Source organism: Sycon ciliatum, chromosome 7 (assembly GCF_964019385.1).
Source record: "Sycon ciliatum chromosome 7, ocSycCili1.1, whole genome shotgun sequence".
Lineage (NCBI taxonomy): Eukaryota > Metazoa > Porifera > Calcarea > Leucosolenida > Sycettidae > Sycon > Sycon ciliatum.
The window spans coordinates 8,687,150-8,701,105 of NC_088649.1; the positions used below are offsets into that span (position 1 = coordinate 8,687,150).

Here is a 13,956-nt window from a genome sequence, read left to right on the forward strand (position 1 = left end):
TGCAGTCAAGTCTGTTGTTCGTCGAACATACTACGCAGTACACTTCGTGCCAGTCTTTACGACGATGCGTGCGTTTACGGTGCGGAAGGATGTCCTACCGGCCCATCACCTAAGTCATCTTATTTACAACTTTGAATGCCGACAATGCGCTAGTCGGTATGTTGGTAGGACTGTTCAGCACCTGAGCGCACGCATCAAACAACACACACCACGTCACATACTTCCACCTTGCGCACAACAACAAAGACCGAAGCGAGGGCGACCTAGAAAACAACCAATAACCACACAGCCGTTGCCTACACAACCCGCGGATCCTGGCTCACGGACTGTGCTTGCTCCGCCGTCGCTGGTGGCGGTGGTGGAGGAGAATGGGCGTGGTGGCTCATCGGGTCGGCTTGTGTCGCCGCCTTTGCTCCGGCCGTCGGTGGTTCCCTCGTCAGTGCCCCCGGCGGCTTTGGCTGAGGCGGTGCCGCTTGCGGTCCCGGTCCCACTGCCTCCTCCTGATCCTCCACCATCGGTTCTTGCGGCGGTGGAGCTTGCCGGTGGGAGACCGCGAGCAACACTGACAGCTGCATTAACACTACAAATGCCGACTCAAAAAGACCCACCTTGCATATCAGTAGCTCCCACACCAACACCAACAACGCAATCTACAGCAACCACAACTAATCCACCATCCAAGCCCACAATTGAAAGACCAAGACGATCAACAGCCAACTACAACAGAAGCTACGCACTCAGCGGACAAGGGCGAAAGGAGGGACGTGATAGCAGGGTGACGGCCGAGTTGAGTTCAATGGACCCGGTCAGGCGGGATGGACGAGACAGAGAGAGTACAGAGGAAGCGGAGGATGGAGCGGACGGCGGAGGGAGCAGTGAGTCGGAGAGCAGTGATGGGAGTGATGGTGAGAATGCCGGTGAGAGTGTTAGTGTTGTGCGTAGGTTTCGTGGTAGCAAGTCTTCAGTTTACAATCATCTGCTAGCTAGTCCTGATTGTTGCAATTCGTATTCCGACTCTTCGTTCACTGTATTGTGCCGTGGTCGTCATGGTTATGGACTACAGTTAAAAGTGTTGGAAGCTATCTATCAGCGTCTGTATAAGCCTAATTTGTGTGTACAGAAAGATAGTATAATTGGGTTGAAATTGTTCAAGTAACGTGTCGTGTTTAGTGCGGCCAAGCTTGGCCGTTAATGTTCTAGGTGTAATGTACTGCTGTTACATGTATGTGTTATCACGTTGTCTTTCCTTCCTTTCTCCTTTGTTCATTTCTCGCTTTGATTGTTAAAATTCACACTTGTAAATTTCACTGTTGTTGCTCTTAGTGTTATTTCTCTAACTTAGATTTTCTATAATAGTTCAATTTTTGTTTCAGTGTCCTTTAGTACAACGACGATTCCTGATGAGTGTTGTACGAAAACTTGTTTGAATCCATATAGTTTTTTCCCTACACCATTTCTTCATATTTTCATCGTTTTATTGCACATCGTCTCCACAGTTTTTACATTGCATGAATAAAGTACACAAATGTCGGTTCAGCTAGTTTTATTGATTGCGGTTATCAAATTATTGTCTCCTCGCCGTGTGTTTAAATAATCTGTACTGCATTTTTTAGTACATTCTGTACTGATATCTTGCATTCGCCATGCACGATTTTCCGATGCATCGATGGCCAGGCACTGACACTGTCTGAAAATGCAAGTATGAGTTGCGATGCACTCGTACAACTACGGTTCAGAGTTCTCGCCAAAGACAAGATGTACGCATGCGCGTCTTATAGCCATGGGATTTTTCCCTTGACAAACGCCCTGAGGCCCACGGCCACGGCTTTGCCAATTTTTTCCCGAGAGGTTCTTCCTTTCCCCAAGGCAAAACTGACCACGGGTGTGGTGTGGTCCGTTGACCGAAGGTCTGAACTTTTACCTTGCCCCGTGACCTCAGTTTTACCCGTGCGTGTGAGGTCGGGTCCGCCCACGGGGCATCTACCGGTAATCCTGCAATCCTGTGCAGTCCTGTTATTATCATGGCGCGTACACCGTATTTTCCAGAATAATCGTTGTTGTTGAAGTCGCACTCCTTCTCCGAGGTCAGATTCATCCGGGCTGCTCACGATCATTTCGTCTGTGCTCTCACTGGATTGTGCATGCTTCAGTGCAATGGAGCCGTTAGTACGTCTATCGATGTGCTTGCTCCTTGCTGCTGGCCATAGTTGTTTTGCTACAGCAGTCGAATGCAGCATCGATGGCACAGCATGGCCAGGACGAGGAGGGCAAGTGGCAGGACGAGAAAGAGCAAGTAGGTACCGCAGCCATGGCCAGGATACCCGGACACCTGCTCAACCTGTACAACGAGATTGCTGACAATCGCACGGGACATCTACGGCCAAGAGCGTCCAATGCGGATCCAACCTTGCTGGAGAGCATCCACAGCCTGCCCATGATATGTAAGTAGACACAGTAGCAGTAGTAGCAGCTGTTGTTCATTTGCTTTCCTTGCATCCTAACCCTGGTCGTTGCCAATAAGGATGCGTTCGTTTTTAGCTACAGTAAAACCTGGTGTAAACGACCTCTGTGTTTAGCGACCACCTGCTCTTAACGACCGTTTCTCCCTGCAACGACAGTTCTACACAGAAACTGTGGGACCTGGTTCTAAAGACCACCTGGCTTTAACGACCGCTTTGCTTGCACCGTGGGGTGGTCGCTTAAACCAGGTTTTACTGTACCTGGTAGAGTAGAGTCACTCTACCGATAGAGGTAGACGGTAGAGATAAGTGCACGAACGCTGTTCTAGCGGGTTGAGTAGTTTTACACGATATGTACGCGACATTTTTCTCTTCTGTAAGGCCGAAATAAGGTTCAAAACCCCACTTTAAACTTGATAACTCTGGGTTTTGGATCTGTTTCTCCATGCATTTCTCCATGACATGCCAGTCCTAGCTTTGTAAAACCTGGCTGACTTTCCAATTCCCTGCACGGGGACGTTTCTGGCCTCAAAATGTGGCAAGGATCGAATGCATGGGTGACACCATGCAGGTTACACTGTTGTTTCACCATACGTGTAGCTACAACTGCAGTCGACTCCTGATATAACGAACACTACTGTCCAGGAGAATTAGTTCTTTATAGCGAAAGTTTGTTATAACAGAAATGTGGGTTCAAACTGGGACATGGACAACTGTTCGCTATAATCACGAAATTCGCTATAATGTGAGTTCGTTGTAAGTGGAGTCGACTGTACAACGTGCCGTCGAAACTACAAATGTAGCTCTGTTCTAGACTATGTAAATATCTCTTTCTTTGCTCGCCTATTGCTCATCACTCCTTTTAGAGATTTGGTATTTCGGAAAGTTTGGAAACCCCCTCGATAGGCGAAAGCCTTTGGGGAATCCTTAAACAATATAAAATTAAAAAGGGGACGTGGAGACAATAATCTTAAAAATAATGCAATGAATAAAACTATAATGTGCACTCATATCACAACCATAGCGACGAATAAAGTATTCCAGAACATGTTCTTGCCACAATCATCAATGGAATTCGAGACTGTTTTCTGATGATCGCTTAGTGCGTGAAACTCGGAGTAAAAACACTTTCTCTGTCCTCCTATTGTTTGAATTCGTGACTAAAGAGAATGATGAAACTACAATAGGACTTATACTATACTTTATTCGTCCCTATGGTTGTGAGTGCACACATAGTTTTAATCATTGCATTAATAAAAAATTACAATGTTCAATGTACACATGTGCTGTTTGTGGGAGACACCAACAGGTTAGTAAGGTCGTTATATTACTACTCATGGACTGCAGTAGGCTGCAGCACTGGGTACATACACACTGCAGCACATTGTGCAGCTGTTACGTTTGAACACAAGACGTGTGCAGAACGGCGGGATGCCGGTTTGAGATAATTGGACTGGACGGGTGAATATCTTGGGATAATATTTTTAAAGAACTCAGATTGTGAGGGGTCCCCAATTTAGGGAAATATTAAATTGAAAACATGGCAACAATGGGGCTCTAACGCATAGCTTGTGCTCCACTGTTTCCATATGCCTGTTCTATTTCATATACTGTATAACATGTAATTTTAGGTGCAGTAAAATTTCGGTATCGGGGACCTCAAGAGAAATTGCAAGAAGAGTCTCAATACGTATCAGTACCCGTATAACCGTTGTTCGAATGCTTGTAGTGTGTGATGGCTGCCAAGTGTAGTCTATTACTACAGCTGTAGTAGCTAGTCGACTGCAGAGCGCGTGGAGGAAAGGAGTGGAGGAGCATTGTATTATTGAAGTGCCAAGTACTGTATGCGTACAAAGTTTCGTTTGGAATTAACTTTCGCTATATTCGTTAGGGAGGCATGAAATAACTAAAGTTTGTACCAACCTAAGGTGTTTTTCTGAACGTTCGGGATGACAGACCTCGACCAAAAACGAAATTTAGTACAGTACATAACGAACCTGCTGGTGGAGTGATCTAATGAAAGATTTCGTGAACGAAAATGTGTACTTATAGGTATACAGTAGTACGGCTCATCACTTTGTAGAAAAAAAATCATTTTGTAGAAAAAAATGACTTTGTAGAAAAAATGACTTTGTAGAACTGATTCTGGAAAAAGCCCAGCACGTGTACATGGGCATGTGCACTGTGCAGTTGCGCTCGGTGAAATCCGACCGAAATTGCGAAACTGGCGCCTTGTACCGGTTCTGATTACTAGCGCAACATTGTATTAACGTATTAATTTTGTAAATGTGTACGTCCAGCTGCATTCGTGCCACTTCCGGGGCGTCAATGGCCGTGCAAATTGAGGGTGCCAAGTGCGCTCTCTGGGTCGGATTTCACTGAGCGCAACTCTACATGTCTATGCACCACAGCCCTGCACCTACAACTTTTCTTGCGATCAGGGCTCAGTGTACGCATGCATTTTATAACCACCATTTTTGCTCTTTCATAATTATTTTTTCACCCCGCAGCTGCCCGGCTGCTCAATTACAGTCGCCATTGGATGCTTACATTCAACATGTCCGGTTTGAAGGCGGCCACTGAAACTGACCAGTCCGTAGCGTATGCCACGTTGGCTATCTACTCTCGGCACTGTCAGCCTGGCTGGCGTGAGACTGCAGCGGGTAGGCTTGTGATGCCTACAGGCACTCAAGGGGCCGAGGACTACCAGAGAATCATCGCCCTGCATTCCGGGGATGTGCGCGATAAGTTGTCCTACGTCGATAGACTATATCAGCGACCCACGGGCGACTGCTGGCAACTGTTCAACGTCACACGCTCAGTGAAGGCGCTGCCGTCAAGCGAGAAACAAATACATTTTTTCATTCATCAACAACAAAGTAACGACGGCCTCGATCCCAATGAGTTTCTCCATTTGCGTACGACTGATGGGAATGGCCATAACCAGCCTGTGCTAGTGGTCCACTCTGGCAAACGAATTCAACGACCAGACAGCGGCAGCAGGAGTAGTGGCACAGCCTCCAGGCACCGCAGGGACACAAAAGCCAGCGCAGCTGGAAGCCCAGCCAACATCATTGGCGATCCGATCAGGGACTCCGCAGACTGCGGACGTCGAAATCGTGTGTTGAATTTAACGCTCTGGTATGGCGAGCATGCCATCCTTATCCCGATGCAGATGAACATGTATAGATGTGCGGGCCATTGTAGGTTTCCTATCCAATCCACTATCCGCAGTACAAACCATGCCAGGTTTGAGTCTCGAATGGAAGGAGAGAACAAAGCCAAAGGCGTCCAACCGGTGCTGGAAAACACCGGTGCGTGTTGCGTTCCTTCAGCGCTCAGCCATTTCTCATACCTTCATTTTTATGAACGCCACAATTCATTTGTGATCAAGACCGTGCCGGATGTAATTGCTCAGCAGTGCAGCTGCCTGTGAAACAGCTACATGTACATAATTATCATTGCACGTCGCAATCAGTAGTAGCAATGGGCAGTACTGCCGTGATTAGTGCTGCACCGAGCTTATTTTGCGTGAAAGTATATTATAATAATTATTATCATTATTATTGAAACTCGGATGGTGAGCCAATTAAATATTTGTGAAAAGAAGAAGGACAACATGTTACGAGTCGCACTTTTGTCGCACTCGCTGACTGTATAAGATCTGGTTACGTTGGTCAGTTAGTCATAACTCGTAACATTTTGTCCTTCTTTCACAATCTTTATTATTATCCTTATATATACTTCAAGTACTGAGAGGCTTTGAATCTTTTTTTATCAAAATCTAAATATTAGCCGGGTTGGAAGGTGGGAATGTCATTTTTTTCAAAGTTAAAACCTCTTTATGGGCACTATGTAATACTGATTTCCAGTATTCATAATACTTATATTGTATTTAAAATTGGCGAGGAGATTCTGCAAAATCAGCTGACTGTTGTTATCCAGCTCATTTCATTTCCCCTGTACTGCATAACTTTCACTGCTTGTGGTATATACCCCGTACTGTATCCCATGCACGTACAGTAAAACCTGTCAAGGCGACCTTGTTGTTGTTGTTGTTGTTGTTGTTGTTGTTGTTGTTGTTGTTGTTGTTGTTACTTTATTTTACTTCACCAGAATTACAGGCAGTAGAATGCCTTCTCACTAGACCAGGTCTAGACCACTCGGATAAGGCGACCACCTGTCCAAGAAGACCATTGTAACCAGGATCAAGGGATGCTACATGTATTTCCAGTCAATGTATTTCCAGTCAAATGACCCTGGATAAGGAGACCACCTGGTTATATAGACCGCACTTCAAAGGTCCCTTGAGTGGTCGTCTTAGACAGGTTCCACTGTACATGTAGCTTCCCACGTTCCCTCACTGCTCGGCGTGTGCCACTGTACCTATGAGGCTGCATAAGCAGCGCTGACCAGGGAGCAGCACAGCTTGAGTAGCGACTTTTGCTGTAAAGACATTAATTTTAGTCGTCGGTGTTCGCAAGACAGAACGGGAGGTTTAACCGATTTTTTTTATATTTATATATTATTGCAACATCTCAAGACTCGGTGAAAACACCGGACAATGTTAAAAGAATACATGTCGTTCGTCGCTCTAGCACCAGAGTGTACATGTTGTTGTTTTTTTTGAATTCTTTATTCTCACGATGGCACCATCGCCAATAAGAGATAGTTGTTGTCGTTGTTGTCGTTGTTGTTGTTGTTGTTGTTGTTGTTGTTGTTGTTGTTGTTGTTGTTGTTGTTGTTGTTGTTGTTGTTGTTGTTGTTGTTGTTGTTGTTGTTGTTGTTGTTGTTGTTGTTGTTGTTGTTGTTGTTGTTGTTGTTGTTGTTGTTGTTGTTGTTGTTGTTGTTGTTGTTGTTGTTGTTGTTGTTGTTGTTGTTGTTGTTGTTGTTGTTGTTGTTTCAAATCTTTATTCTCACGATTGTTGTTGTTGTTGTTGTTGTTGTTGTTGTTGTTGTTGTTGTTGTTGTTGTTGTTGTTGTTGTTGTTGTTGTTGTTGTTGTTGTTGTTGTTGTTGTTGTTGTTGTTATTGTTGTTGTTGTTGTTGTTGTTGTTGCTGTTGCTGTTGCTGTTGTTGTTGTTGTTGTTGTTGTTGTTGTTGTTGTTGTTGTTGTTGTTGTTGTTGTTTATTTTACTTCGCAGATTCTAACGGGCAAGTTGCCCAATAACAAGAAAGCGAAGGCAAAGAAAATAATAATAATTAGGAAAAGAAATAATCGGGCCAGCAGAAAATGAATACTTACTAGTAATAGCTTTAAGAACATGTACATGCAGTTATGATGATGCGGCTCTTCGAGTACCTCGAATACTACGTACACTTTCCTGTTTTCCACCGAGGTACGTCTTATCAGAGTTCCAGTTTAACTACAGTGCTGGCAACTGAAATCCGACCCCTGGCCCACAACGCGAAGACCCAACACGGGGTTGTAAAACTACGAAAATAGAGACCACTCACGGTGCTCAGTCAGGGGGTCTGATTTCAGTTACCAGTACACACTGTACTGTAGTTCATGTGCACACTGTATCCGCATGCACTGATTAGGGTCCAGCCGATTCTGCCGGCAGAAAAATTGGCAGAATTCGGTACTTTTTCTGGTAAGTTTCATGCATGTTTGCTATGTGGATAAAGAAATGGAGCAGAATTCGAGGAATTGCCCGCCATAAGGTTGTAAATTGTATGGTTCTGCCAATTTTACTGCTTTTCGAGCAGAATCTGCCACCTTTTCGAGCAGAATCCGCCGGTCCCTAGCGCTGATCAGCAACTACCGGTACCAGTGAGAGTGCATTGTATGATGCATTACTATTCTGTGCCAACTGTAGCGATTGCTTCCGCGAGCGAGTAGCTACAAGTAGATGACCTATGTTGTTAGATTGACAGCATGAAACAAGGTGGAGGACACTGCGTTCGAAAACAGTGACCTTGCTACAACCTTCCGCGGTTGGCAGAGTCCCGGTCCACCTGACCACCTCCACCAAATCAGCGCCGAACGTACATGTATGTGTTTCAGTGAACGGCCCTGCGCTCTCCTTTGCTAACGTATACATGTACGTACATGTGACGGGGAGGGGGGGGGGGGTAGAGTGGAAGGGGAGGGGGGAGGGGGTAAAGTGGGGGGGGGGGGGGGGGAGGTAGAGTGGAATAGATCACCTTGATAGAACTCGAGTCTTACTGCGGCACCAGTCGCGTCCCTTCCAAGCATTTATACATGCGTGTACGCGAGCATGCAGCGTCACGTTGAGAGACACACACGCGCACGTACCAACATACACGCAGTCACACGCACACGCGCACAAAATTATTATGGTAAATCCGCGCACACCATGTACATGACCACACGCATGCACTTCAATCTGCACGGCAACAGTAGCCTTCGCATCCAACATACTCAGCTACCTGTATGGTGTAGGCATTGTTAGCACAGGGCTATGGCATGTACTCCATGTATGTACATGACTGTATAGCCGGTATGCCGGCTGGCCAGTGGCCACCTTCCTGTGCCGACACTGCTACTTGTACAATGTACAGTGCTGGCAACTGAAATCCGACCCCCTAGCGGTGCGTTCACTTTCTAGCGATCTCTATTTTTCGTAGTTTTACTATCCAGTGTTGGGTCTTTGCGATGTGAGCGCACCGCTCAGGGGGTCGGATTTCAGTTGGCTGCACTGTATATGCTGGATGCATACATGTATGCTGAAGAGAGGCATTGTTGCGCGGTGTTGCACACGATTAATTAAATGCTCAGTTCAGCGATGCAGAGATGTTCACGCAACGGACCTAGTAAGGAAATAATCACAACATTTGGCAAGGCTACAGATCGGCTTTGTTCGCTTGCCTCACCACCATATAGAGAAATATACATGTAAGCCCTTTTTACGGGCAAACAGAATACAATTTACGGGGGGCCATGGTGAAAGATGAGAACACAACACCAAAAAATAGAAAACAACTATTGTACATGTATGTGCATACAGTGTCCTTTGGTACAGCGGATCCAAGCACATTTCAAGCGGTCTTACTCACACAGCAAGGTGATATACATGATTGTACATAAAATAATAATATTCGCGGGATCCGTTAGCATCACTTGAATGTTCAGAAACACACAAGCTATAGCCTTCGCTTCCGCAGGCCACCACTATGCCTTTACACCTTAGTGGCGAATGCATACCTCACAAGTGAGTTAGGGGAGAGGAGGTGAGTCTCTCAAGCAATCGGGCGTATAGTTCAGAAAGTGGTGGACAATGGACATCACGCAAGTGCATTGTAAATGAAAGGGGGTTTGTCAACTGACAACCGCTGATATAGCTGTTGAAATTGACTGGGTTGGCTAATGGGAGTGGGGTGACAATTGGTGGCGAAGAAAAAGTCACACCTGCATACGACACGCGTGGGTTGCTATGCACCCACATACTAGCAATAGCATAGTCACACCTTAGTTGATCCAAAAGTAGAAATCAGACGTGAACTTACTCCTTCCTGGCCGTTTTGACGTTATCACTTTCAACAAGAGTGCTCAACCAAACCAGAGCTAAGGAGGCTACTTGTGAGCATCTCGGAAACGCGCATTGTGTTTGGCATACTTAACTCGGATACTGAGCCAATAACTATAAATAAAATAGAAGAAATCACATGGAAGCAGGTTGTTGAATGTCACAGTAACATGTCATTTTTATGCCCTGTTATCGCACTTTCTGACTGCTTATTATCTTGTTACAGTCGTGGATAGTTGCTTCATAACTCGTTTCCATGTGATTTCTTCTTTTTTTTATTGTGTTTGGCATGATACTATTACTAGTAACAGTTATACCAGGGATGTTGTACATGTGTATAATGATGTGTTGTGTTCCTGTGTGATGACATTCCCTATTAAATAATAAAATTTTGGACAACAGGGAGTAGTAAAAAAGCAGTATTTTACTGCTCCCTGTTTGAAACATACAAGAGAGGAGCCGGATGCTGGTGTAGCCGGTACACAACTCACATAGCGTTACACTGCACACACAACTTACATAGCGTTACATTGCACCTGGGCACGCTTATCTCGCTGAAGCCAGTGAACATCTCACTCCAGTCTATTGTTAGAAAGCGTGCTGCGAAACGAACCCATCACGTTATCTTGCGGCAAGATAATAAAGAGGTGCATGTTATTTCCGACGTGACGCGCAATTTCACGTCAAATTTGGCGTAAAACTCCAAATTTCGACGTGAGCTGCAGCCTGCTATGCAGCCAGTGCAGGCCACTCGCGTTGTTTTTCGACGTGTGAGCCAAATCTCGCGAGCTGAACTTTCCCGTCAGTGGCGTCACGTCAGAAACAACGTGCACCTTAACATTTCTAATATTAGTTAACAACGTGGTTAGCATTGTACCGTTCACGCTATTTTCGACGGTCAGTAGGGTCGGCCTGTACCGCTATTTGTGTGTGAAGACATGGCATTTTTACCGTTCACGCTAGATCCCACGGTACTCGCACCCAACACCCAAAATTCCGTCGGTTTGGTACCGTTTCGACGATAGAAAGCTCTGTTTAGCGGGAGAACAAAACGGTAAGATTCCAACCAGGGTTACGTCACAAGTCGATCGTTGCGTCAGGAGTCAGGACACAGAAGCCGAACTGCAACCGTGTCTCGAAAACACACAAAAACCAGTAGACTCGCCCTCTACACGCCGACTGTCGAACATAAGGTGAACGGTAAAATGCTAACCATGTCTAGTTAACAATTAATAAAGTGTTTCAAACTCCATACGAAGCATGCTTCGTATGGACGTACTTTGCTTTACATTTCTGTTTCTTTTTCCTGGTGCGTGCTTGTGGCATTGAAGCCGAGACCTTTGGTCGGTGGAGCCCCTGGTACCTCACCATCACTGCTGAGCAGTGCAGCCCCTGCTCAGTAGCTGTTTGTTTTTGTCCACATAATTATTTATTTTACGAGTTGGGTTTGTGAATAATAGTAAAAAAACAAAAAAAAACAAAAAAAAACATGTACAGTACATTGTATTCATATTCATGATGACGTATACATGCACATGTACATGTACATGTATGTAATACTATAGGCATAATCTGTACATCTTGGCACTGGAACATTATGACTTGTTTTAGATACTTCAAAGTACATGTACATACTAATTCAAGACTTAGTGGTGGTGAGGACCCGAAGAACCGGCCATAAAACAATGAGGCATGGCCATGGTCCATGGACGATTGAACTCATGCAGGTGTGATCTGCCATTCACGTACATGTACATGCACATGCTTCACGTACAGTCATGGCCAAAGAAATCCAACCCGCATGTCGAAAGCAGTGTCAACTGTCAAGGCTCATGCGGCCCCTGCAGCCCTGGGATTAGTTTTAGGAACATGGATGATGTCTTTTAAGTGGAAACGCGGCGCTGCTTTTGACTCGCGGGTCGAATTTCTTTGGTCACGACCGTACATACCGGTACCCAATGTACACTGTACATGTACTTCATCAGTACAATGTGAACATTAATTTTACATGTCTCCATGGTGAGATACGGGCAAATAGCACCATCATAATCAAGTTAAATCAACGAATAAAACACGCAACAAACCCGTTTTATTTTGAACAACCCAGCCCTGTGTTTATTGCTTATTATGTAGCACATTATACTGTAACGCGTGTAGTTTTCCTCACTGTTTATTTCTATTGCATGATTTGCATCAGGAGATCCCCTCGACAGGCCATCGTAGGCCTTGGCGGATAATGCCGGCAGAAAAATTGGCAGAATTCGGTACTTTTTCTGGTAAGTTTCATGCATGTTTGGTATGTGGATAAAGAAATGGAGCAGAATTCGAGGAATTGCCCGCCATAAGGTTTGTATGGTTCTGCCAATTTCGGTGCAAAAAAAGCAGAATCTGCCACCTTTTCGAGCATTATCCGCCAAGGCCTAGGCCATCGCCTCTGGGAGATCCTTTAATACAGATTATTACAAAGTCAAATGCAATTAAAACTCACCCAAAACAATAATAATTACATGCACATGCACATGCACAGTAAAACCTGTCAAGGCGACCACTCGGATAAGGCGACCACCTGTCCTAGAAGACCGCTGCAACCAGGACCAAAGGGATGCTATTTTCAGTCAAATGACCCTGGATAAGGAGATCACCTGGTAGCGGAGACCACACTTTGAAGGTCCCTTGAACGGTCGTCTGCACACAGACAGGTTTCACTGTACATTGTACATGTACGAGTGTGAATGCAGTGGTCGCACGTGTGCTTGGGCAAACCGTTCCCTTTATAAACGCCACAGTGCCAAGACGCCCTAGCCCTGGCCCTATTCATGCAGGTGTGATCTGCCATTCATGTCTACACGTGTACATGTACAATTATGTACAAGTACGTTTTAATCGTTTTCACGTTGGGGCGAGTTTCTCGTTTGGGATCATTGTGATTTCAGTGGTGCTGATGATTGTGCGTCTGGGGCTTGACATGGACTTAATCGTCACCAAGCATCCACACGTCCAGTACATGTCTGCCGTTGATCTCATTTTGATCTCAAACGGTGCAATCTCGAGTCCCAGTGTAGTTTGCAGATCTGCCGTTCTGGTGGCGTGCGCGTAATCTCGTTAAACTTAAGGGGCCTTCACCTATTATGGTACTAGTATTATTCGCCTGACGTGCCTGTTAAAGACTTGGCATTGATGCCATACGGACGTACACCGTGTCAGACGTTTTCACGCAGTGATTATGTTCGTTTTCATGCAGTGATGATGTTCCTTGTGCCATGCAGTCATGTTCAATATGATTACAATGCCTATTATCCCTCTGAACTTCACTTCCGTGTGCAACACCTGCGGTATGTAAACATAAGGTAGCCCGACAGACGACATCCACGCAGAATGGTACAAAACAAGCACTTTTAAATTTTCAAATGACAGCCCAGGTGTTCTACATGTACATGCGGGGCACTCTATCTATTTTTACACCACACCCGGACCGCCGCTAGAAGTGTCCTTAGTTGATGGACCTTCTGCTTCGGCCGTCACAACACGGAACTCGAGTGATCAACTGAACATCGTATATGACCTCAACGTTGTTACGATAACGGATGCTGAGTAGATCTACTGGCACTGACCCAACCAGGCTAGGCATTCATTCTACAGTGTAACCACATCCGAAAACGGTCGAATCGAACGCGTACTCGCTACTCTCAGTGTCTTCTGGAATCGGCATCCTTCCTCAAAATTCTGAATGCCTCTTCACGCAGCTTCATTGTTATAAACCGGGCTGATGTCAACACTGAACAACATCAGTCACACTGCAGCTACAGCTACATAAAAAATAAAAAAAATAAATTTCACGGTTCGCGTGAGACTCGGCTGGAAGCCGAGTTTTCCGCATCCGCCGTGGGAACGCCACCACCCTCTAGGATCAAAGATCCTACAGCTACATTGAAACGATAATTATACTGAAGAAGCAACCATCTACTCAAGATCAAAAAAGAGAGAAGAAGTTGAAAGGATGGGAGA

General features: G+C 45.4%; 1 protein-coding gene across 1 annotated transcript; it reads left to right on the forward strand.

The window, feature by feature from the left end:
• Positions 1–2,239: 2,239 nt before the first annotated feature.
• On the forward strand, positions 2,240–5,895 carry LOC135821586 (growth/differentiation factor 6-B-like). The gene is made up of 2 exons (XM_065334584.1): positions 2,240–2,441; positions 4,970–5,895. Exons 1-2 carry the CDS (start codon positions 2,240–2,242, stop codon positions 5,893–5,895), a joined length of 1,128 nt encoding a protein of 375 aa, XP_065190656.1.
• Positions 5,896–13,956: the final 8,061 nt, after the last annotated feature.

Bases quoted from the DNA above. Each gene is read 5' to 3' on its own strand.
- LOC135821586 (XM_065334584.1), top strand. From the start codon at position 2,240: ATGGCACAGCATGGCCAGGACGAGGAGGGCAAGTGGCAGGACGAGAAA. The intron at 2,442-4,969 runs GTAAGTAGACAC...TTCACCCCGCAG, and splicing joins CCACAGCCTGCCCATGATAT to CTGCCCGGCTGCTCAATTAC.